This window comes from Xenopus laevis, chromosome 4S (assembly GCF_017654675.1).
Source record: "Xenopus laevis strain J_2021 chromosome 4S, Xenopus_laevis_v10.1, whole genome shotgun sequence".
NCBI lineage: Eukaryota > Metazoa > Chordata > Amphibia > Anura > Pipidae > Xenopus > Xenopus laevis.
In genome coordinates this window covers 125,169,122-125,195,808 of record NC_054378.1, presented here as the reverse complement: position 1 = coordinate 125,195,808, position 26,687 = coordinate 125,169,122, and the positions used below count along the sequence as shown (strand labels likewise).

The following is a 26,687-nucleotide window of genomic DNA, read 5'->3' as shown; positions in this document are numbered from 1 at the left end:
TATATTGATGACACAGCCTTTGCCCTTCCTTTCTTTCTTTTATTCATGTCTTTTTCATTATCTCACAGGATGTGGACATTTTGTAGTCATTTTCAGTAAAGAAAAATATACTAGTTAAAAATATTTCTATACATACAGAAAAAAAATGATCATGGTTAAATCTACTGATGCACCCCTGTTTGTTTACGTTACATTCCTACTGCATGTCTCAGCAGCGTTCCTAGAGGGGGGCGGGCCCTAGTGCGTGATGCGCAGCCGGGCCCCCGCCCCCCTCTGTACGGCGTGCTGCCGGGTTGAATTCAGTGGCGTGCGGCGCTGCCGGGGAGCCCTGAGGGGGTGCGGGCCCTGGCCCGCTCGCACCCCCTGCTCCCCCGGTAGTTCCGCCACTGGCATGTCTTCAATTTAACTTGGATGCTCAATTCAATTAATTATTATAGCTTAAAACTGAATTGATGTTTCATTTAAAATAATTACAAATAAATACAGGTATGGGACCTGTTATCCAGAATGCTCGGGACCTGGGCTTTTCCGGATAATGGATCTTTCTACAATTTGGATCTTTATACCCACAGGGGCCCATTTACTTAGCTCGAGTGAATGAATAGAGGAAAAAAACTTTGAATTTCGAATGTTTTTTTTGGCTACTTCAACCTTCGACTTCGAATTGAACGATTTGAACTAAAAATCGTTCCACTATTCGACCATTCGATAGTCAAAGTACTGTCTCTTTAAGAAAAAACTTTGACCCCCTAGTTCGCCACCTAAAAGCTACGAAGTCAATGTTAGCCTATGGGGAAGGTCCCCATAGGCTTACTAAGTATTTTTTGGTTGAAGAAACATCGTTAGATCGATGGATTAAAATCCGTCGAACCGAACGATTCGAAGGATTTAATCGTTCGATCGAACGAATAGCGCTAAATCCTTCGACTTCGATATTCGAAGGATTTAACTTCGACAGTATTTAACCCTCGATATTCGACCCTATGTAAATCTGCCCCTAAGTCTACTAGAAAATCATATAAACATTAAATAAACCCAATAGGCTGGTTTTGCTTCCAATAAGGATTAATTATATCTTAGTTGGGATCAAGTACAAGCTACTGTTTTATTATTACTGAACAAAAGCAAATCAATTAAATTAAAAATATGGATTATTTGGATACAATTGAGCCTATGGGAGACAGCCTTTCCATAATTCTGAGTTTTTTGGATAACGGGTTTCCAGATAACGGATCCAATACATATACATGGTTAGGTCTAGCTCCTTTAGCCTGTTTAGGGCATTTATAATGTGTCATACAAAAGACAGGCGACGAAGCATCTATTTATAATTGAGGCTAATTTCTGAATGGGGTAAAAAAACCAAAAAACCCCATTGATGTCATTAGTATTCACAAAAGAAAGCGTCATTATAACCAGATCAATCGGAATGTGTCAAAACAGCCGCATAATTAATATTTTAGAGTTAACGCTCATTGTCTCAAGTGCTGGGGGTACATTTATGAACTCTGTTCTAGGCGTTAAATATTTGCAGAAATGGCATGGCAGTGTCTATTCAAATATGTATTTCCAGAAGAAAAAAATACATTAATAAAAAAAGGAAACACTTTTATGAAATGCATTAATGAATTTAAAAATCAAAAAAACAAACGTGATATAAAATAACATGAATTCATAAAATTATTATTAAATGTGTCCAAAAATATTTTTTTAATGCTTATTAAGAAGCAGCTTAAGTGTCAACGTGATGTGAACTCCCCTACGATCTTATTTCAGAGTAAAGCACTGGGATTTCACACTGAAATAATTATCACTGTCCAAAAAAAATGCAAAAATATATATACTTTCAGGACATGTGATCTCACATTTGTGATCTCCTATATTTCAGTATAAACACCCATTGTAAGAGGAACGACTTCAGTTAATTACAAGAACAATATCAATTTGCATTTTGTTTAATGATCACAGAATATATTAAGCCGTGCTGTGAAACACTATTTGCATCACAACTAGAGAGGAAAATGCCGTTCCCCTTTGTAATCAAATCTGCTCTTTTGACTCCTTATAAACTTAATATTTAATTAGCATATTTAGAAAGGGAATAAGTTATGGACTGGATTTGGAGGACGGACAAGCTTGAAGTCCAATAGATATTGTTTCAACCCCAAATGGGATGACTTTAAAGTTGCCAAAGTCCTTGTCTAATACATAATTTATTCAATGTATTCCTAAATGACAGAGCACTAAACAATATTGCTCTTATTCAAAATAAATCCATATATACTTTTAGAAATCAGAAATCTATTCTTTGTTTTTTAAATAAAAAACAAGTAGACTTTTTTTAGCTTAATATGAGGATGTTTTTGTCTTTAGTTCATTATTTTGTTTTCCTATTTGATTTTGAATATTATTAAATGATATTTTGCATAGCCTGAAGGCTTCAAAGAACTTTTAGGAGGTATTTATCAAAAATCCAAATTTTTCAGACTTTTTAAAATAAAAAAGTCTGACCAAACTAGAATCCATGGTTAATTAATATTATTAATATTATTAAAAAAGCACAATTTAATCAAAAACTTGATAAAATCAAGCAGAAATCCGAATCGTATGACTTTGTCAGAGGTTTTTCCCAAATCGTAAGTTTTTTTCGGCTATTTAAAAGCCTACATTTTTCTTATTTTTGCCCAAAAAGCAAGAAAAAGTCGGTTTTTCGGGCTAATTCCAGCACAGACCACAGAAACTTCCAAACAGGATAGGCACCTCTTCCATTGACTTATAGACAACCTCGGCAGGTCTGAGATGGATAATTTTCGTATTGTGACTTTTTGCAGCTTTGAATAAATCTTGGAAAAAATGAGTTTTTTTCACTAAAAATTCAGATTTTATTTTAAAAAACTTGAGTTTCGAAGAATTCCGACTTTAATAAATAACCGCTTTGATGTACAGAAGGATAAATGACAAGTAAAATGAACAAGCAATCACTGCTTTTGAATGAATGATTTACCTTGACAATCCTAATAAGGGTTTTCAGCTGATAAATGTGAAGTTGCAGGTCCATGCGATCGGTCAGCCAAGTACAAATAACATTCACTGTGCTGGTATACCATTGCTGAAAAAGAGATAAAAGTTCTCCAGATAGACTATAAAGACAGAAAACTACAGAGAGGAGGTGCAGAGACCCTCCGTTTTTAACATTCTTAAAACAACATAACAACATTTCTCAATTTGGAACCAATAATTCCTGTTACTCTAAAGGAAAAATCATATTCATTAATGATTCTTTTGTGTTTCTCGTTCCTCAAACCCTGCAATATGACAAAGGCTGAAAAAATAAAAGATTAATCCATATTATTAAGAACATGCCAAGCTCACCTTTTTCAAGAAGTCCCAAGTCTGGGATGAAGCATATGTTCAACCTTCAAAAAAAGGCCTTATTATTCTTGCACCACCACCCCAGCTCCCTTTGAACATGCTAGCTAAATATTCTCCGAAATAAATTATTGTGTTTTGAATGGAAGTAAACGTTATCATCCATTTACTTTAAATTACAAGAATGATATGAAAACACATAGACAAACAAATGAGGTCTGATCAAGCTGTTGGAATAACAGTTCCCTGTTTGAGAGACAATTTTGTTTCTTGTCTGTGAAAAGCGCTTGAAGCTGTGACACTGTCGACTGCCACCCCCACAGAGCAGGAAGTCTCGAGTGCACGGCACGTTTAGGGAACCACTGACATTTTCATATTTTCTTTCCACTCAGAAACAACAGGTCAGGTTCATAATTTTCTTAACTTCACGCAGAAGCCTGGTCTGAAATTCACTGCCAAAACTGCCCAAATACAACATGTTTATGGGTGTAGGAATTAAATGAAATAACGTATGTAGAAGTGATTAAACGTCTTTGCTGTTATTGATAGAATATTCTAGTTGGACCAGTCAATTTATTAATAACATTTAAATGTGGTGTAAAAAATAAGTGTAGAAATAACGGGGCTGTCTGGCACTCAAACGGATCCACAGGACCAAAAACATTTACCGTATATACTCGAGTATAAGCCGAGTTTTTCAGCCCCCAAAATATGCTGAAAAACTCTACCTCGGCTTAAACTCGGGTCAAGAGCAAAAACGCTCACCAGCGCCTAAGAATAGTTGCTGGCGTCCAAGAATAGTCTCCAAGAATATTCACCGGCATCCAAGAATGGTTGCCGGCATCCAAAAAGCAGATGCTGGCACCTCCAATGGGAGCAGAAACCCTCAATTTTTTTATTGAAACTTACCAGAAGCTGCTGCATTTCTCACCCTAGGCTTATACTCGAGTCAATAAGCTTTCCCAGTTTTTGGAGGTAAAATTAGGTACCTCGGCTTATACTCGGGACGGCTTATACTCGAGTATATACGGTAGTTAAAAAATATATATTTATTTTATAAAGTTAAAAAATGTATACTTGCATCCGCCTTACACGTTTCGTACCCACAAGGGCACTTGAATGTGGGCTTGATTAAGCATGATTAAGTGCCCTTGTGGGTATGAAACACGTAGGGTGGATGGAGATGCCAGTATACATTTTTTAACTTTTATAAAATAAAAATATATTTTTTAACGAAATTTTTCTGGTTCTGTTGATGCGTTTGAGTGCCGGACGGCCCCATTCTTTCTTCAAATTTTCTGGCGTGCCTCTCCCTAAAGCTGGGGGTCTGGGGCTGGTGCACCCAGACCACATTTACTATTTGGTGAGTTATTCACATTATATTCCGGGGCACCTTGTCTCTATAACCATTGTAAAGAAAAATAATTGTGCCACATACCATTAGGGATGTAGCGAACCGCGCGATTCGCGGCGAATTTGCGCGATTCGCGCCGAGCGAATAAATTCGCGAAACTCCCGCGAAAATTCGCGGTAAAAATTCGCCAGCGTCAAAAAAATTTTTTCCGAAAAACGGACGCCGGCGTCAAAAACGGGCGCCGGCGTCAAAAACGAGACGCCGGCGCCGTTTCGCGAATTTTTCGCCGTTTCGCGAAATTCGCGAATTTTTCGGCGAAGTGAAACGGCGCAAATTCGCCCATCACTATTTAACAGCTAGAAATAAGTAAATCCAGGGTCGGACTGGAGCCTTGGGCGCTCAGCAGGGTTGGAAAATGAAGGGCCCTTCTGGCAGTCCCTGGAGACCCCTTCAAACTCCAAACTCCCGCGCCGATTCGCAAAAGTCTGGGCTCGCGGGGGGCCCATGAGGCATGGGGCCCACCGGGTGTTTTCCCAGTGTCCGACCCTGATCAAACCGATTCTGGTGAAGTTGACAAATTTGAAAAAGTCCAGGCTAGTGCAAAGATTCTCTAACAGGGAAATGACGGTGCAGAAAAGAGAAGCGAGATGGAAGGGTCTATGGAATGTAGATACAACTCTTCTATGGATGTGTGACTTTTTGAGGGCACATAATATAACTTGACATTTCTTTCTCAAGTTGACAGGTCTTTAGAAGAGACGCATTTACTAATTAATTAGAAACCCTGTTCTGATGATATGAACAGTTAAAAAAAGAAAGAGGAGCAGGTGTTTTACTACAAGCATTTGTCTTTCATTTAGATCTTTGGTGACTGCCTCAGAGCATCAGTTATCAAATTATCCTATCTACAGGAAGACAATAGGAATGATAATGCTTTTTTCCCTTTTCATCTTAATGCACTTTTGTATCTTCACATTGGCTTAATGTGTTGTGATTTTTCCTTTAAATCATTTTTAGCAAATTGCACATAAATCAGATATTTTAGTAGTGACAGCACCCAAGGGTTTGAAGGAACCCATTAACGAAGACTGTCTAACTTATTGTTCAGCAGATGTTAAACTACGTTCAGCTATTGATGGTTAATGGAAGTGGTACAACAACTTTAGTGCCACAAGTTCAACAGCACTGATAGTGAAATTATTAGCATCACCATCTCTAAATCACAGTCACACTCCCTTCCCAGAGACTATTATCCACTGTTACTATAGGCACCATCTCTCCCTACTATACCTGTCATCCCAAAGTCACAATCCCTTCCTGGAGACTATAATCCCACTGTTACTATGGTCACCATCTCTCCCTACTATACCTGCTATCCCACAGTCACACTCCCTTCCCAGAGACTATAATCCCACTTTTACTATGGTCACCATCTCTCCCTACTATACCTGCTATCCCACAGCCACACTCTCTTCCCAGAGACTATTATCCACTGTTACTATAGGCACCATCTCTCCCTACTATACCTGTCATCCCAAAGTCACAATCCCTTCCTGGAGACTATTATCCCACTACTACTATAGGCACCATCTCTCCCTACTATACCTGCTATCCCACAGTCACAGTCCCTTCCCGGAAACTATTATCCAACTACTACTATAGGCACCATCTCTCCCTACTATACCTGCTATCCCACAGCCACACTCTCTTCCCAGAGACTATTATCCCACTGTTACTATAGGCACCATCTCTCCCTACTATACCTGCTATCCCACAGTCACACGCCCTTCCCAGAGACTATTATCCCACTACTACTATAGGCACCATCTCTCCCTACTATACCTGCTATCCCACAGTTTCACTCCCTTCCCAGAGACTATAATCCCACTGTTACTATGGTCACCATCTCTCCCTACTATACCTGCTATCCCACAGTTTCACTCCCTTCCCAGAGACTATAATCCCACTTTTACTATGGTCACCATCTCTCCCTACTATACCTGCTATCCCACAGTTTCACTCCCTTCCCAGAGACTATAATCCCACTTTTAATATGGTCACCATCTCTCCCTACTATACCTGCTATCCCACAGTCACACTCCCTTCAAGGAGACTATAATCCCACTGTTACTATAGGCACCATCTCTCCCTACTATACCTGCTATCCCACAGTCACACTCCCTTCCCAGAGACTATAATCCCACTTTTACTATGGTCACCATCTCTCCCTACTATACCTGCTATCCCACAGCCACACTCTCTTCCCAGAGACTATTATCCACTGTTACTATAGGCACCATCTCTCCCTACTATACCTGTCATCCCAAAGTCACAATCCCTTCCTGGAGACTATTATCCCACTACTACTATAGGCACCATCTCTCCCTACTATACCTGCTATCCCACAGTCACAGTCCCTTCCCGGAAACTATTATCCAACTACTACTATAGGCACCATCTCTCCCTACTATACCTGCTATCCCACAGCCACACTCTCTTCCCAGAGACTATTATCCCACTGTTACTATAGGCACCATCTCTCCCTACTATACCTGCTATCCCACAGTCACACGCCCTTCCCAGAGACTATTATCCCACTACTACTATAGGCACCATCTCTCCCTACTATACCTGCTATCCCACAGTTTCACTCCCTTCCCAGAGACTATAATCCCACTGTTACTATGGTCACCATCTCTCCCTACTATACCTGCTATCCCACAGTTTCACTCCCTTCCCAGAGACTATAATCCCACTTTTACTATGGTCACCATCTCTCCCTACTATACCTGCTATCCCACAGTTTCACTCCCTTCCGAGAGACTATAATCCCACTTTTACTATGGTCACCATCTCTCCCTACTATACCTGCTATCCCACAGTCACACTCCCTTCCCAGAGACTATTATCCACTGTTACTATAGGCACCATCTCTCCCTACTATACCTGCTATCCCACAGTCACACTCCCTTCCCAGAGACTATTATCCCACTGTTACTATAGACAACATCTCTCCCTACTATACCAGCTATCCTAAGGCCACAGCTACCTTTACACAGGACCAAGACAGTACTTTCATGTAAAACTGCATATTTACTTTAGCAGTTGATATATTTGAATTTTTTTTTTATGAAATTATATTTTGATATTTTTTTTTAAAGGAATAACATTCTGATTCATGTCTGGCTCATTAGGACTATTAAACTATTGAGTATGAAAAGCAAAATTTTGTTAGAATCTTATATAAATAGATCATATTAAAATCTGTACATAAAATTATGCAGTATTAAATCTATTTCAGTTACTAAGTACTTCAGTGTTTTTTCTCATGTAGCACATATAACATACTTGACTCTGAATATATAAATTGTAAAAATTGAAATGAATAAATCTGTAAATTGCACCCTGTCAGTGGCATATTTTAGCAATAAGGTCTTTTGGTTCCCTGCATCCCAAGAGATGGTGTCATTACACATGCCCTGCAACATCTGCAATCTCCCGTTTCATTTTGTTAGATTTCAATGGTGACATGACCTCCTGCTCTTTGCTATGAACCCTGAGTTCACACTCATATTTTACATGTTACAGGAAGCCGCCGATCACCCCAGGGGTGCTGCAAACAGAATCTTGTAAAGCAGATGCAGCTCTGGGTTTTTTAAGCACCTGAAGGAGTTGAGTTCTTCATTCAAATCCATCAGTACTAGTAGCTTAATGTTCCTTTAGGTTTTTTTGTGAAGAGAAGAACAAAACCAGGAATGCTTATTGGCTGCAATATCAGCAGGGAAGCAAAGGGATTACAAGGAACCTGTGACTCTGCCTCTTTCTGCCTTTGCTGGTAGTTTTTTTTTTTTGTGTGTGAACAAGTGCTATACAACAGATTGAAGTTGGTATAAAGGCCTGAGACTGTGCAAGAGCTTCCCGCTGTGCTTCAGCTGTGCTTGCAATTAGCAATAAGCATGAAATGATTGTTGTTTTGTTGGCTGATGACAATCTAAAGTGACAAGTTTTATGAGGAAAGTTCTAGTGGAGATGTTCATGCGAGTTATTTTGCTTGCTTTGCAAAGCGGTGTTCGCTCCGTGATACAGTCAGTGCCGTTCTGGGATAAAGTAGAGTTCTTAAGAATGAAGAAAAGAATATTTTCCTTCTTCCATTTAGGTCAAACCTGACATCCTATTTGGTGTTAGAAATACCAATCTCTTCAAATTAGCAGAAAGTTTATAGCTAAGGGTTAGAGATTAAGTGAACAAAATTGCTCAGCAGGTGACGGCTGGGTGGATTTGGGAGTTGAGAAGTCTTTAAAACGACTACAAGACATTTTATACATTGAACAAAAGGCAAGGGTAATCCTACCTGCTTGCTTTAACCACTATTATGTGCTTTAATGCTCACGAGAGCAAAACTATTGACCATCCTACTCAATTACCATGGTAACCCACACCAGTGACCTCTTGTTTCAATACTGGCTTTCCAACTCCAGCCAAACCAAGCATTTCAAATCTATTTAAAAGGGGGACATATATTACACAGCAATAAATTCAGATAAAAGATCCAACTTCTTTGTTGCTTTGTGGACGAGGCTGTTTTGAGAATTTAAAGCAGTTCCAAATGAACTACGTTCTCGGCACTACTAAATATTGAGCAAAAATAATCACAATTTATCACACACATGGCAAGACATAATAACATCGGCAGCTAAAAAATCTAACTACACAAAAGAAAAAGTGTAAAAGAGTAAGGCTTACAGGGATATGCAATATCAATATATTATTGATATTGATGATATTGACTTCCGATTCAACCTACTGTGACCATAGTATGTGAGACCAAAACAATCACTTTTCCTTATCAGAATGTGAGATATTGAGATGTTGAGATAACTGAGCCAGGTGGAAAAAGCAAGAATAGCCTTGTCAACTGCAATAGTTTAACTCCCACCCCAACCATAAGTCTAATTCTGAAGGCCGACATTTCGATTTAAAACAGTTTGATGAGGCAAATATTCCCTTGTTTGGCAGTTTTGGTAGAATATGCTGAACATTATAATTATGATAAGATTATATCTTCAAATTGGGTTGTTAAGCATGGTGTCAAGCTCTTAGCATTGCATGGAGATTTCAGTCATTAACCAAAAATATGTGCAATACATTTTTTCCATTTTACGGACAACTTTTGCACACATTGATAATAGCTTTTTCAAAAACATGTAGCCACCCATCTGCCTGTGCAAAACATTATACATTTTATAGTTTGCACCAGTGCGATGTGTATATGCAATAAAAATTCCTGTAGATATATGTGAAATGTTCGGAAAATAAATAAATAAAAAGATATATGTCCTCCTTCCTGCTGTGTCGAAAGCTGGCAAAACACTAAGGGGCACATTTACTAAGCTCGAGTGAAGGATTTGAAGTAAAAAAACTTAGAATTTCGAATAGGCTACTTCAACCTTCAACTACAACTTCGATTCTAACAATTCTAGCTAAAAATCGTTCGGCTATTCGACCATTCGATAGTCGAAGTACTGTCTCTTTTAAAAAAAACTTTGACTACCTTCTTTGCCACTTTAAACCTACCGAGCTACAACGTTAGCCTATGGGGACCTTCCCCATAAGTTTGCCAAGTTTTTTCTGATCAAAGGAAAATCCTTCGATCGATGGATTAAAATCCTTCGAATTGTTTGTTTGATCAAATGATTTTTCCTTCAATCGTTCTATCGAAGTATTTGTGGTAAATCTTGTTAATTTTATTGCTCAACAAAACACAATACTGTAAATACAGGGCCTTATTTAAAAAGTATTTAAATTAAAAAGGTCAGACCAAACTAGAATCTACAACTGGACCTTATTAATTATTAAAAAAGCACAATTTCATTGGATCGAGGACAAACTCGATAAAACTGTGCGAAAATCCAAATCGTACAATGTTTTTGGATTTTTTTCCTGAATCTGTCTTTTCTGTCTTTTTCCCGAAAAGTCTGAATTACTTTGGATTTTTGCCTGAAATAGTCAGAATTTCAGGCTAAATCCAGCACAAAACCACAGAAACTTCCAAATAGGATAGGAACCTATCCCATTGACTTATATATAACCTTGGCAGGTCTGAGGATTTCCAGAGTTAGGCTTTTTTCCAGTCTCACGGAATAATAAATCTTGAGTTTTTTTGGAATAGGACTTTAATAAATAACCCCCACAGTGTTTCATTAGACAACTTCAAGCCACAGCAGTGCAAAATAAAAATACATCTTGCCATATTAAAAGTAAATAAAGATAAAAATGGTTTTCAAATACAATTTATGGAACTTTGACAAGCCAGTACAATGTAAATACAGTTACCTAAATGTGATTAAAGTGCAAAGTCACAGTTCAGAGTGATAAATAGACTCCTCTGAAACACTGTAGCTGTGCATCAAAAATTGCCAGTGTGAGTCCAGCCCTTTTACTCCTCAGACTCTGACCACCTTCTGCAGCCCAGCTAATAACTGATATGAATGACGTGCACTAGCATAATGCACGGGACTTTAATGTCATCATAAACCTAAATTAAATTCTTATAATGATCCCACATCTATGTTCATTTTTTTTCAAATAATTGTACATTGGATCATTCCATTAAGCTCATTCATGTAATATGAAATAAATAATAAAACGACTTTTTACGTTTAATAGTCATTATTATGCTCCCTACTAAATCTTTTCCATTTGTTAATTGAGTTCTTCCAGTTAGAACCACCATGGTTCCACATTGGCTCTACTCCACATTTATGCAACCTTATACTTCTATAGGATTTACTTCCTATTATTATTAATACTACTACTACTAATAATATTAATAACTAAAATAAGACATGTGAATGTTTTGTTCTCTCATTTCACAAAGATATCAGCTTCCTTTGGTATATTGTGTTGTGTAAAGTGTAAGATGAGAAAAAGTATTTGAGATAGCGAGAAAGAAAAAATGGTTGCAACTAAAAATATGATGCTAGAAATTAATCATTTTTTAAAAAAAGTTTTATTAATACATTTGGGGAAACTGTTTTTTACATAAGGTCTCTGATATTGTCAAGGTAAAATCAGTTCCTTAATCATGGAACACCATTGTGCAAGTTTATATTTACAATAAATTTACTAGTTAAAGTAAAAACTCCTTCTTATAAAAATGGAACCTAAAATGGAACGTTCCAACTGCATAGTATTGCAATATTAGAAAAATATTTCATTCATTAAAAAATCATAAAAAAATATTACTATGGTGAGTTCATTTGGGGAAACAGTTTTTACATAAGGTCTCTGATATCGTCAAGGTAAAGTCAGTTCCTTAATCATGGGACACCACTGTGCAAGTTCAAATTTACAAAAATTTACTGGTTAAAGTAAAAAATCCTTCTTATAAAAATGTAACTTAAAATGGAAAGTTCCAATTGCATAGTATTGCAATATTAGAAAAAAAATTAGATCATTAGAAAATATTAATGTGGTGACCTGCAAGGTGTACCTTGTTTTCTCTTTAAAAAAAAGTGAATTGTTTTTGTCTATCTTATAATTTCCTAAAGACAAGTTAGAAAGATATATTTATCTCTAAGATCTTACCACCTATTTTCACTTTATTATCAGAAATTTATCTTAATGTCCAACACCCAACTACAAAAAGCCAACATGAAACTAGTGGATGATTCATTATTTGCTAAGAAACCTGTTGCTGTGCCAACATTTAAGCAGCAAACGAGTTAAACAGTAAATTAGCAATGAGTGAGCGATGATCAGCTAGACTTACAATTAATGCTTCAAAAACATCTCCATTATCCACCATGAAGAAAAAAGAAATTAAACACTTGTTGGTTCATTCTAAAGACTGAATGAAATTGAATAAGCTAGCTAGTACTTGAGATTCTCAGTGTGCGCTTGAATAGAGCAAACCTCTGAAGTTGAATAGACTGCCTTTTGGGACCAATTTGTCTCTTTGCACTTTCTATTCTTCCCTTTCTGCCGACAGATGTACAAAGGCGGAACTGCACTGTGCAGCTTATCTGCATACATCGAGAGCAGCTGTCACTTTTTGTCAGGAAAGTTAATCAAGCAAATGCCACAATATCCCCCCTTTTATGTAAGAAATAACATGTTATGGGCTACAGTCTTGATAGAAACAGATGAAGTTCTAACTTGGATTTGGCCAATGTGTTTTTCCGCACAAACAGTGCAAGGCAATACTTTTCACTAAAACTGCTAATTATGTCAATATATTTAACACCGAACTACATTATTGGACTGTGCCTACATTTTAAATTTCAGAGCATATATTCTTCTTTAAATGTAGGATAAATCCCCCCCCCAGTAGGGCTGATTTTGTCAATTGCATTACCTGGGGATACATAATTTTTCCAAAAGTTGCTGAGTCCCTAGGGATCAAGAAGGCTTCTACAGAATTTAAAGTGTGATGAATGTGCTCTAAGATAGTGTCTAAGTTAAAGACCCCTTTGTGAAAACTAGTGAAGTCCCTTGGCACAATATGGTGCACTAATGACTATATGGCCCATTTATAAAGACACATTTTTTTTACCAAAACAGGTAAAAAACCAAAACCCGGCATATTCATAAAATTTTATTTCTGAACCATTTTGCTTTGTCAAAAATTTGCCATACAGCAATTGAAATGTATGGATGAGAAATTATTTTTTGAAGCGCAACATTTTTTTCACCCATTGGAGTCAATTTAACCCTATTCCTCTAAACTATGAATGCCATGGAATTCATTAAAAGTTCTAAATCTAAAAAGTACAAATGGAAACACTTAGGGGCCGATTCACTAAGGGTCGAATATCGAGGGTTAATTAACCCTCGATATTCGACTAGGAATTAAAATCCTTCGACTTCGAATATCGAAGTCGAAGGATTTAGTGCAGATAGTTCGATTGAACGATCGAAGGATAATTCCTTCGATTGAACGATAAAATCCTTCGAATCGAACGATTCGGAGGATTTTAATCCAACGATCGAAGGAATATCCTTCGATCAAAAAAAGTTAGCCAAGCCTATGGGGACCTTCCCCATAGGCTAACATTGACTTCGGTAGCATTTAGATGGCGAACTAGGGGGTCGAAGTTTTTTTTAAAGAGACAGTACTTCGACTATCGAATGGTCGAATAGTCGAACGATTTTTACTACGAATCCTTCGATTCAAAGTCGTAGTCGTAGGTCGAAGTAGCCCATTCGATGGTCGAAGTAGCCAAAAAAAAACTTCGAAATTCGAAGTTTTTTACCTTCGAATCCTTCCCTCGAAGTTAGTGAATCGGCCCCTTACTGATCAAATACAAAAACCTCTAACAGTTTGAATTGATCAAAACTGGTCCAATGGGATCAGCATAGCTCCAACTGACTTCTGTGGGACCTTGACAGCTTTTATTTGGTGCAGTTTTGTATTAGAGGTTTTCATGTTTTACACTTTATAAATCTCAAATTTTTAGAAACAGTTTTTGAAAAAAATTGAATTTGTGAGATTTTAGAGATTTTTTCTGCTTAAATTAAACTAAACTAAAACTGTTTGCTTATTTATTATAAAATCTAAATATAAAAAACTTGATTTAATATAAAGAAAAAAACTTGAATAGCTCAAATTTGTGACTTTCCATGTTGAAATAACTCAAATTTGTGAGTTTATAAACTCTAAAAACATGAATATGTGAGTTTATAAAATCAAAAAACGTGAAAAACTCAAAAATATCAGATTAAAAAAAAGCCTTGAATTTTGCCTAGGAAAACTCCCACTAACTTCTACATGAACTAGCAAACTTTTAGATGCAAAATTTTACATTTGAGTTTTTAAAGTTTTTTGTGCTTAGTAAATATCAATCACATTTTTGAAAATATAATCCAAATTTCTGCAAAATATTTTCAAAAAAAAATTCAGATTCAAACATTTATGTAAAAACATAAAACAAAACAAATTTTTGTAAATCGTCCCTTAAGTGTAAAAACATTGATAGGATGGAAGAAAAAAGTAATCGTCAAGTTAAAAATATTCACATTTTAGTAGATTAGCTGAGTCTAGGATAACAGAATTAAAATGCAAGTGTTTAAAACTTTTTTAATAGAGCTGGGGTTGCTACTATTGTTTTACCAATGAAATATATTTGTATTAGTTTCCTCCCACACTCCAGAAACTACAGGCAGGTTAATAATAAAAACTAAGTTGTATGTTATAGGGACCTCCACTGGGGCAGAGACTGAAGTCTGTAAAATGCTGTAGAATATGCTGGTCACCACAGAAATAAAAGGATAATAATATTAATATAAAAAAGCCTATATATCTAAATTCAAATATGTCAATTATTGGATTTTTTTCTTAAGTCAAAATAAACCCAAATTGTACCTAGCATGATTGTTTATTTATCAAACAATTTAAATCCAATAGGGGATGTAATGTTTTATTAGTGCAAAAATGTTTTTTTTGAAGTTTTTGGTGCTTAATAAATCTCTAAAATTTGAGTTTTCAAAATGTGCATATTTATCAAAAATCGAATTCATGAGGTTTGTGAGTTTTTTCTATTTTGAATAAACTCACAATTAAAAAAAATTGAATTTTTGCTTATTGATGAAATTTTTTTAAAAAACTTGATTTTATACAATCATGAAAAAATTTGAATACCTCAAATTTTCAAGTTTATAGGCTTAAAAAAACTTGAATTTGTGAGTTTACAAACTCAAAAATCTTAAATTATAAAAATGGCTTGAATTTTGCCTAGGGCAACTCCCATTGACTTCTTTCTACATGAACTTGCTAGCTTTTAAATGCTGATTTTTTACATTTGCTTATTTTATTTATCAAAGTACAAATTTATCTCAAATTGTTCTGAAAAATCTCCAAATCCACACAGGTTTTTTTGCCTTATTTATTAATAAATTTTTCTGAAAATTTTGTTTGCAGGGAAAAAACCCAAAACAAATAGTGAAAAATACGAATCGTACAATTTTTTTTCAGGTTTTTGCCAGAAAACTCAGAAATATTCAGGTTATTGTACGAAACCCAGACAAGATCAAAAAAATATTTGGGATTTCTCCCATTGACTTATATGCAACCTCAGCAAGTCTAAGAAGACCCCCTTAGAGTCTTTTTTGCTTAAAATATAATTTTCAAAATATAATTTTTTAAAATATAATTCAGATTTGGGAGTTTTTGTGCAAATAAATTTGAATTGTGCCAAAAATTAAAATTTGAACCTTGATCACCCCCTGAAGCTGGCCATAGACGCAAAGCATACGATTTTCGTGCCGTGTGTGGAAAGTCCTGACATTTTTCATCCTGCAGAGATTGGTTATTTGGTCAATCGGACAGTTTAAAAGATTTATGTGGGCTGTCGATAATTTCTCTGCATGTATTGCCGATCTGACGATTTTCATTGGTCACCAGCTTTTGTCGGACAAAACTTTCGTACGATTGTCAGGGGCAGAACATCGGCTGATATGTTTATTTACTACTTTATTTGATCTGAATGGTTAGTGGCAGGTCGGGAAATGGGGAAGTTTGATCGTTCGAGGATTCGAACAATCGGATCTTTGCATCTATGGCCAACTTTATTCAAATGTGAATTTTAGCTCAAAAACTTGAATCACAGTAAAAATTTTAATGTAAATATCAGCCCCCTGATGTTCATCAGGGTGTGTGTAATATTTGAAGATACGAGTTTGCACATGGACCCGAGCTTCAGCCATTTTTTTGTATTTTGTTCATTTTCAGTTTTTCAAAGTTTTGAAAATAAACAACAATGGCTTCAGCCGTTTTTGTTTTGTTTCTATTGTCTAGTTACATTACATCTTAATGAAATGTGTTGCCAGAATGAAAAAGCTCTTGCTCTGTGTCATAGTGTGGCAGATGCTTGCAGAGATTTTGAGAACAAGAAAGAGCTCTTGAAAACTTCTGCGTTATAATCCATTTACAGATTAACAACATCTACAAATGTCATTGTTGACAACAGAATAACACAAGGGTGGGGAGGACAGACAAGAATTGTAAATCCATACAGATTAGGAGCTAGGATACATAGTTCTGTGGGCAATCTGTCTCTCATATTAATAGGAAATTACACCGTTTAAACCTCTGTCAGGATAATAGGATCATAAAGAAATAGAACGATACTTCTCATTTAAGTCAACATAAGGACAAGCCGATCTGTAATGAAAAGAATTATCTTATTCTTCACAACAAGCAGTATTTCCCTTCCCCCACTGCTCCAAAAGGGTGTTACTGAATATACCCCACACGATTTTGCTCCATTCCCTGCTTGTTAAAGCCCCTTAAAGGTGTATTAAAGAGATGAAGTAACAGGAGTAATTGGAACGTGAATTTCATTCAGATCAGTCGAGTAAGGTGACCGAGGTGACCTTAACATTTTCAGAGCAATCAGTTTGGCTTCTCAAAATGATTAGGGGAACAATCTTCTCAGCAAAGGATACAAAACAAATTAACCGTCTTCAGCAAATATCTATCACTGCTGCTAAAGCTTGTTCTCTAAAACTCTTATTAAGAGTCACAATCCCCTACAAATCTCTCTAGGTTTGACTGGATAAATGAAAAAAATGCACAACATGGAAAAGCGGATAATATATACACATTTTATGAAGGACGCTGCGTACACAAGTAGCACTATAAAAATAAAATGATATATACATACATATATGTATGTGATAGCCCTAGTATTCATTTAGGTTTATGGATCTAAAAAAACAATGTTCAGGAGAGATTTTTTCTTGCTATCTGTTGTATAGTGCCAACATATTATGCAGTATGCTACAGAGTATGTTCACTGTTCATATATGTCCACACCCCAGTTGACGACACTCACATACAGAATCTATAGTAGATCTATAATGCCGTATAGCAGGGATCCCAAACCTTTTTTTTACCCGTCAGCCACATTCATATGTAAAAAAAATTAGGAGACACAATTGGAGTAACACAAACATTGAAATAGTTTCCAGGGATGCCAATTATGGGCTGTGATTGGCTATTGTGTAGCCCCTATGTGGACTGGCAGCCTACAGGAGAGTGTTTGGCCTGGTTCTTATGCAACCAAAACTTGATCCCGGGAATTCAAAAATTAAGCACCTACTTTGATACCACTGGGAGCAACATCCAAACGGTTGGTGAGCAACATGTTGCTCTAGAGCTACTGGTTGGGAAATCACTGCTATAGAGGAACCAGCCTAAAGTCTTATGGCAGCAATTCAAACCACTCTACTACCTTAGACCCTTACCACCAAAGAAATATTGTCTAGTAATTGCAGTTCATTTCTTCAACTGCTACCTATTGAGATCCAAAGATTTATGGGTCCAATATAAAGTCCATTCTATGCACACCTAAAAGGGTTTATTTAGAAAAAATGCACTGGAACATACAAAACACTCCCAGCAAAAGTCATTGAAAAAAAATGCAAAGGAGATGTAAGAGCTATTTACCAACTACCCTTTAATATTTGTCCATATTTTCCTGTATTGTGGATTGTTTAAGCAATATTTAACATATTGTTACCAATAATAAATGTATTTTAAAAGTTGCAAGGGGTTAATAAAATGGTGTAACAAATTTAACAAATTAACAAATTAACAAATTACCTCTTGAATATAAAATGCACTAGCACTTGCATAAATTATTTATCTTGAATCACACGCAGTCGGCGACTGTAATTTATTTAGCACTTGCACTTTATAACTTATTGAATTCTTGAATTAATTGTTTACAAATACAGCATAAATTTAATATCAAGTCAGCACCAGCTAGTTTTTAATACACAGAAAAGGCAACTCTATGTTTTTCTGAACTTGTTGTTTGCTAATTGCCTAATATTTAAGTAAATTATTAGAAGGTTTTTTAATTAACCAAGCAAGCATCTGCATCAACAGCACAAGCACTTTAACTTTATTAATTGATTGGTTCACGGTATAATTTATATATTAAGTTATTTATTTCTTTGGAGAGTGAGGGGGCTTTTTACTATCTTTCTCCTCATTTTCAAATAGTTATTAACAGTAATTCATGCCTCCGACTCTCCACGAGGTAATTATTTTTATTATACTTCAAAGGACTGTCTTCCTTCCTTGTATTTTGAAAATGGTGTTGCCATCAAACCAGTAGCACTGTTGTGTCTTACATTGAGCACCTCTACTGACAGAGTTTTGATTTGAATATATAAGCAGAGGAGTAAAACATGCATGCTCTGGCTTCAAGGCTTCTGGGAACATTTTCTGTGTGACAGATTAATTCAAACACAATTTGTTTATGCAACAATAGAGTTAACTCAGGGGGCAAGGGACAGCCAAATGGTATCCGATTACTCTTTCAGAAAGCAGTAGCACAGCTGACATGTGGCTCTTCATTACCAATGGGCCCCTATCACTACTTGATTAAGTTCTTATTAGACTTTGCAGTAAGGGCAACCTTGCTGATCTGATAACTGCCAAGGACAAGCCAAATACTCAGAGTCAATCTACGGCTGCTTAATCTCCAGATTAAGTATATAACTGACCCATATAATACATGTATCATCTACAGTCAAATGCTTTCTGCATCTGATTTGCTTTGACAAGGGCTCCATAGGAAAGCTATCAAGCACAGTATTATGCACATGGTTGTTTTCATCAATCTTAGGGATGGCTTTTTAATCAATGCTGTTGGGGACTGCTAGACTTAAGCAGATCAGCTGGCACTAAGCACATCTGTTTTAATCTTTATCTTCTCCTTAGGACTTGTCTTCAAGAAAAAGAGCCAGGCAAAAATATAATATTAGTTTTGTTGATTTACAAGCAGAGATTATTAATTAGCATTATACCAGATTTGTATTTACTGAGTATTGTTGCACGCAGTGAAGGACTAGTAACACTATAAATTTTTTTTTTAAAAAACACATTAATATAATGTATTGTTACCCTTCATGGGTAAAACCCACATTTTTGCATCAGATGCTTTAATATAGCATATGTTAAGATTACAAATTAGATGCTGTGTAGCTGTGGTAAAGCCATTCAAGTGAAAATAGGGCAATAGGGCATGTTTTTAAATAACAAACAAGCTGTAGAGAATACAATGGATTTGGTACTTAGCCATGAAAATGGACAGGGGTCAAATCTAATTCATGGTTCTCTACAGGATTATAGACTCAAAACATTTACCTCAATACGTAGGATATTTCTGACCAATTGTTTATTTGAAGGTATTGGCTGGACAGATAAAAAAGAGAACGCTTTATACGTCTGCTCCTAGTAGTATATCTTTTTTTAACCTAAGACTCGTATTTCACCTTTTTCTTACTATCTGTGCATGTGATTTGCCTCTTATCCAAGTGACCAGTAAATGCTATCATACCCCTTTATCGTCTTTCCTTCTTTACCTGTAGTAAGAAACTGGTCGCTCAACAGTCTAATTTGAACAACATACAGTATATATTCCATATACATAATTCACCACATACACCATTATTATAATTATGTATTATTATTGCATATAGAAATGATACAGTATACATGCATTTAAGTGATACAAAAGTACACCTAAATATAGTAGGCTTTTATAAGTAATAAATATTGTATTAAAATATTGTATAATTTCAAAACTAGCAATCATATTTAGAAAGAAAAATGTAACAATAATCATTAAAATTATAACAATACCGAAAATACAGCCAAAATGCATGGTGATAAACCTTCATGAATTTTAATAGCTAAAATTAAAATACTCCACAAAATACTATTTTTTAAACCTAAAATACAAATTTAGTATAAATAAAAATATATAAATTGTATCCAGAATATCTTTTTTCTTATGCCCCCCAGCACCCCAGCTTCACTTTCTTTACTGCTAGAGACAAAAACAATACAGAGGCTTCTTAGTCCTGTGTGGTCTTTTGGTTGCCAATGCATTTTCAGACCATTACTGTGATATACCCATTAAATATCTTCAAGAGTAGTGATGGGCAAATTTGTCCCGTTTCGCTTGGCCAAAATAACATAACAACAGGGTTGCCACCCGGCCGGTATTTTACTGGCCTAGCCAGTAAAACACCTGCCAGGGCCGGGGCCGGTATTACAAATTTACCGGCAATGTAGCTGCCGGTAATTTGTAATACCATTTACAAAATCCCCTGCCCGCCAATGAAAACTTACATTTTCGTCGGTTTCGGGCGATGGCCACGCCCCTTTTGTGATGCTACTCACATGGCCCGTCCCTTTTGTGACGCTACTCCCCATGGCTCCACCCCTTTTGCAACTCCCCTCATCGGCTCCGTCCCTTTTTGTGTCACGCCCCACCCCTTTCTTTCCCCCCCACCATGGCCGGTATTTTTTTTTTTAAAAGGTGGCAACCCTACATAACAATAAGGCATAAGGCAGATGAGCAAAGCACTCAGTCCAATGAATAGCTCTAACTTATATACCAGTGATGCTCACAACATCAACTCCTGATGGAGGTCCAGGAGTGTAGCACAAAATGCATCAGGCAAACTGCTGTATCCTTTTCACCTTTCTGCTCTGGAAAAATATTGTGCTGTTTTAAAAAACACAAATAAACTTGTAAAGTTGTAGTTATATACCTTCCTTAGTAGGTATGGAACTTGATTTTAGATTTTTTTTCCTACACTGCAGTGGTGGCCAGTTCACAAATACTTCAGCATGATCTTCCATCACCAACTGATTTACAAACTCTAAGGGGCAGATTTATCAAAGATCGAATTTCTAAGTTATGTGAATTTTTTTTTAACTCTAATACATTTTAATGGACTCACAACTTGAATGGGAGGTTATTTATGAAAAAACTTGAACGTCTAATATTCGATCGAATACGAACATCCCGAAAACTCAAATCGAATTTGAATTGAGTTTTCCTTGAAAAAGAACTCGAATGTGGGAAGGCAATTAACATGTTAGAATGGTTCTGAACTGAACTCTGCCATTTACTTGTACATGAACTCGTCAGGTTTTAGGTTGTGAATATGCAAATTAGAACTGTTTCCAGGGTCGAGATGTGATAAATCTCAAAATTTAAAATACAAATTCTAATTTACCATTCAAACCTTAATAAATCTGCCCCCAAAACTACAAATGTCATGAGATTTATGGAAAAAAATCCAGAAAAAAAGTACAAACGGAAAAAAAGCACTGAACGATACTCTAAAAAATATGAAAACCTTGAAAACCTCTAAAAATTTGAGTTCCTCAAAAAAATCCAAAAACCTCGAACTGATTTAATGCGATCTATAGCACCGTGATAACTTTTTTCAATTTTTAGAAATTCGTGAAACAAATAGAAATTTAATTATTAGTAAATGACCCCCATAGTATATTTTAATATATGAAATATATCTAATATATCTAAATTCACATAATCTAAGTTCAAGTTGTGTTACTCCACTATCGCCTTAATTCTAAACTAATCCATAAAAGTTTCAAAATCTTTCTTTTAGTATCATCCTACTATGTAATTTAGGGATTGCCATTTCAAGCTCAATTGGTTAATATAAATAATTATTTTGTTTGTTAATCTATTATCTTCCATTCCAGTAATTTATTCTTCCAGGCTGTCTGTACAATAAACAATTCAACTCACTGATAAAACATAGTTGGGGTGTGACCCATGGTTGAACAGAATCAATGAAGGCAAAATACAACTCATATAAGCAACTTGTTACAGGCTCCCTTGCCCATCATTCCATTTAGGGATGTTACTACTTCTAAAAAGATCTGAAGCAGAGCCTTTTATACATTAAAAAATGGGACTGGTCGCTATTGACATAAGAATCACCAACCAGCACACTGAATGCCAACAGAAGAGTTTAAAACATAGAAATGTTTACTTCAAGTGCTTAATTAGATATATGCCTTGATGTTTTATGTATGGCAAAGCCCTTGATTCAGTTTTAATATATCACATGATATAACTGAATTTTGTCAAAGGGTCCCAACCAACTAATCCATCAATGTGTTTGAAGCATCAGCTTATTAATACGATTAGCTGCTTAAACGTTATGTAAAAATGCCCTTTGAAGCAAATCAATAAAATAACTTGTAAAATAGCACATTATTATATATTTTCCTTTTAGTCACACATTCAACATTTTCATATACATTTGTATAAAACTCATCGCATAAAGAATACATTTTGCCATTTCTACTGTGCCCTCCCCTTCTTTGACTCAAAGTACCGATATTTTTGGGAATAAAGACCCCCCAAACTTCTAGGTCCAAGTTAATATGGAGTATCAGAAGATGGAATACTGTCCACTTTTCTCTATAAGAGCACACAACCAATGATAAAATGCTGATTATTAAATTGGCCTAGGAACCCCAAAAATATGGTGAATATGGTAAAATGATGGGCCATCCTCAAGAAGCCAGGCTCAGTGACTCTAGAAGAGAACATAAGGGATAACCATGAAGAAAATCATAACCTTTGATATCAAGCCATGCTATCTGTTTTTCACATTTAAAAGTATAGTCATCCTTTGCATTCATATGACAATAATAATCATTTCAAATTGTTCCACTGCATATTGAGAGAAAAAAAATTAATTCTGAAGAAAAAGCTGAATTAGAATGTTCCATTGAAAGAACCCGTCATGAGCCATGTTGCACTGGAATGCTGTCACAAACAAAATAAAGCAGTAAAATGATGCTAAAATGAGTAATGATTTTGAAAAACGGAGAGCTTAACGGAGTAACTTAAACATTTTTAGATGAGAAAAAAATTACCTCAAATATTCTCAGGTACATGACAGAACTATTACCATCCAGCCTTTTCTAAAATCGGAAAACAAGAGGGTAAATAAAAGGATATGCAAAAGGTGACGGTGAGTAGGTAGAAAAAAAAATTCACAAACAAAAAATAAAAAAAACGATGGGGATCACATAGAGTATACTTGGACCAGCTGAGCCAGGAAGAGATTCAAAATAAAGGTTACAATATTCTAAAATTGTTTGGAAGACATAATAGTCATTTACTGAACTAAACATGTAACTATAAGGATTTGACTGCATTTTTAACAGTTCTAAATTTGAGATAAAACACAACTGAATTTGAATTTAAATTAATTAATTTACATAATTCTATTTTGAATTATAATACCATTTTGTTGGGTTTTGGCTGGCATCAAGCTATCTACCACCCTATTTTACATTATGTTATAGTCAAAAACAGTTAATGGACGTTATTAGTCAGATTAAATAGTTGAATCTGTGTTAGAAAAAACTCTGATATTGAATACAGTAGGGGGTAAAACATTTTAACTAAAATAAAATTCTAATGAGTTTAAATATTGAAATGTTAAATGTAATTTCTCATTTTTATTTCTGGAATTTAAAACAAGAGCACAAAAGAAATATGTGTGTGTGTGAAATATTTGCATTATTTAAAAAAAAAAATTAATATATTTTTTTATTGATCTACAGTTGGGAATGTAGCCTGAAATATATCTCTGACCCCGGGAGCAAGGCATTGTGCCTTAATTTAAAAAATGGATAAGCGAGAGCCTGGAAACGTTATAATTTATAAAATTATAAAGTAATAATAAAAGTACAAATACAGCCTACTATTTAATGCTCTTTCTGGTTTCTGTGGTCACTGAGCCCAGAAACCTAATGACCTAGAAAAATGGGTAAAAAAAAAAATCAATATTTGCACGTATTATAAAATTAGTTTAACTTTGAAGATTCCATTAGATTTAAAGGTACTACAATTGGTATTGAATATTTGTTTTTTTTATCCATTCTGTAAAAAAATTGCCATATCTCTATTCTAAAGCTATGAATGAACTGCATTTAACATGTATTAAACGTTGTTTAGTGATGTCATTAGTTACATTCAGTGCTTGGCGATATCACATGACTCACAATCCTTTTCAATATATGTACCCCTACTATACAAATTTCTGAATTTTGGATGCAACCATGGAGTGCCATGACCTATGAAATTGCATTTCCTTTTGTGGTCACAGAATGCTTCGCTGATGTCTACTAACTTTATATTTTGTAAAAAGGGTGTATGTTTGTATATTTTTGAATTTGTTTTTCAAACCATTACTTTTTGTAAACAGAAAAACAAAAAAGCATGAAAAATAGTCCTTTTTTAAAAACTGATTTTCTATTAACCAATATAATGTTAAGAATCTTACCACAGGCTCATAAGTGCAATTATGAAATTCAAGAAAATGCAGGACAAACTCAACTATGTTGAAATAAAAGGAGAAGAGGATGGGGGTCAGAAAAGGCAGCATAGGCATCGAAATGAACAATCCGCTGGGAATTTAGTGATGAAAACGATTTTACCAATTGGCAGAATACTGCGTTTTGTCTTGGGTTGAATCTAGATCCGATGCCTAATGGATGATTTGCTTTTGGATCAGGCTTCAGATAAGCATGCATGCATATAACCATTTGGAGGATATTGAAAGTGCGCTTTATGCATGTATGATGCATTCTCAGTGGTAGCGGGTCATGCTAGTAGATGTACACAGGAAGATTATTTGACTCTAATTCATGCCGCTTGATAGAATGTGATAAAACATCTGACATGAGAGATAAGTTCCATTTTCATTTGAAAGAAGATCAGTGAGGAAGTAAGAAATTATAAGGAAAAATAAATGAGAGATGTTTCCCTTGACAAAATAAAAGAAGGAAGAGAAAATGCACAGATAACAAAAAAAAGATAACGAGAAAAGTTTAAGTGAAAAAACAAAATTTCTTAGCCCACCATGGACGAAAATGATTGGATAAGCTGAGCAACGCATGATGGGGAGCACAGATGGCTCTGAAACAAGGTTTGCACACATGATTGACAGAGAAAAAGAAGAGTTATTACAAAGATACATGCAACACACAAGACTGACTTGAGTTAATAACAGCAACATTGGTTGTGGCCATGCATTGGAGATATTCAGTACAGTGCTGTGGAAAGCATTACACTATTTGCACCACAGAATGAGGGCACAAGAACATAAATACAGAGAAGTTAGACAAAGTTGGTTCAATATGTAAAAAATGGGGAAGGTCCCCATAGGCTTTCTAGCCAATTTAGTATCGAAGGTAAATCATTTGATCGATGGATTAAAATCCTTCTAATCATTCAACTCGAAGGATTTAATTGTTCGATCGAACAATTATTCCTTCGATCGTTCAGTCGAACGAATTGCGCTAAATCCTTCGACTTCGATATTCGAAGTCGAAGGATTTAACTTCGAGGGTCGAATATCAAGGGTTAATTAACCCTCGATATTCGACCAATAGTAAATGTGCCCCTAAATGTAATTTTATTCCTAACTGAAGCACTACAACTGTTTTGTAATGTGTCTTTGCCTACATAAATCCATTATTTGATAGTTTCATGAAACCTAAAATTATTATTAAGTTAACATATAAATAACTATTTAGGTAATATAATCATGTTTTTTTCCCATGCAACTTTTCTTAGAAAAAGTCTCAGTAACAAATAGGGCTGGCTTTAGATTAGGACAGAAAGGGCATTTGTCCTTTACCATAACTGCCAAATGGATGATAAACATTGAGGGGGCCTGTACCATTTGCTAGATGCTTCCCATGTAAACATATGTGGTCAGCAGCAGTTATGGTGTAAGAATTTGGACATCTCTAATTACATAATTACCCTTTCCACATGCATCCAGAGTAAGGCACTAATTTTGGTGATGAAATGAGAAGAGATCAGTTACAGATTTCTGTAACAATCTACTGTTGCTCCTACTGCCACATACGCATGGGCACCTGTGTGCCATACTCTTGTCCGTTCACTCAATGATATGAGAAGCAAGTACACTTGTATTGTCACCAAGTATTTCCTTGAAAAAAAAGCTGCAGGGAGAAAATTTGTGAGCAATTTGGTCACATATGACATTACCTTTTTTTTTGAAGATCTATATTTAGCATATTCAAAACAATGGCAACACAATCAGCATCTTCTGAACCAAGGACAATACTGTG

General features: G+C 35.6%; 1 protein-coding gene across 26 annotated transcripts in view; it reads right to left on the bottom strand.

Moving 5' to 3' along the window:
• LOC108715931 (calcium-dependent secretion activator 1-like) overlaps positions 1-26,687 on the bottom strand; it is a 255,593-nt gene that overhangs the window by 6,631 nt on the left and 222,275 nt on the right. For 14 of the 26 annotated variants that reach the window (XM_041561820.1, XM_041561812.1, XM_041561813.1 and 11 more), the window contains one exon: positions 3,005-3,109. In XM_041561820.1, the coding sequence (XP_041417754.1) occupies positions 3,005-3,109 (105 nt within the window). Of the gene's footprint in view, positions 1-3,004; positions 3,110-23,450; positions 23,499-26,687 lie in introns of all 26 variants that reach the window. The other 12 variants (XM_041561808.1, XM_041561800.1, XM_041561796.1 and 9 more) reach the window with 1 other exon arrangement.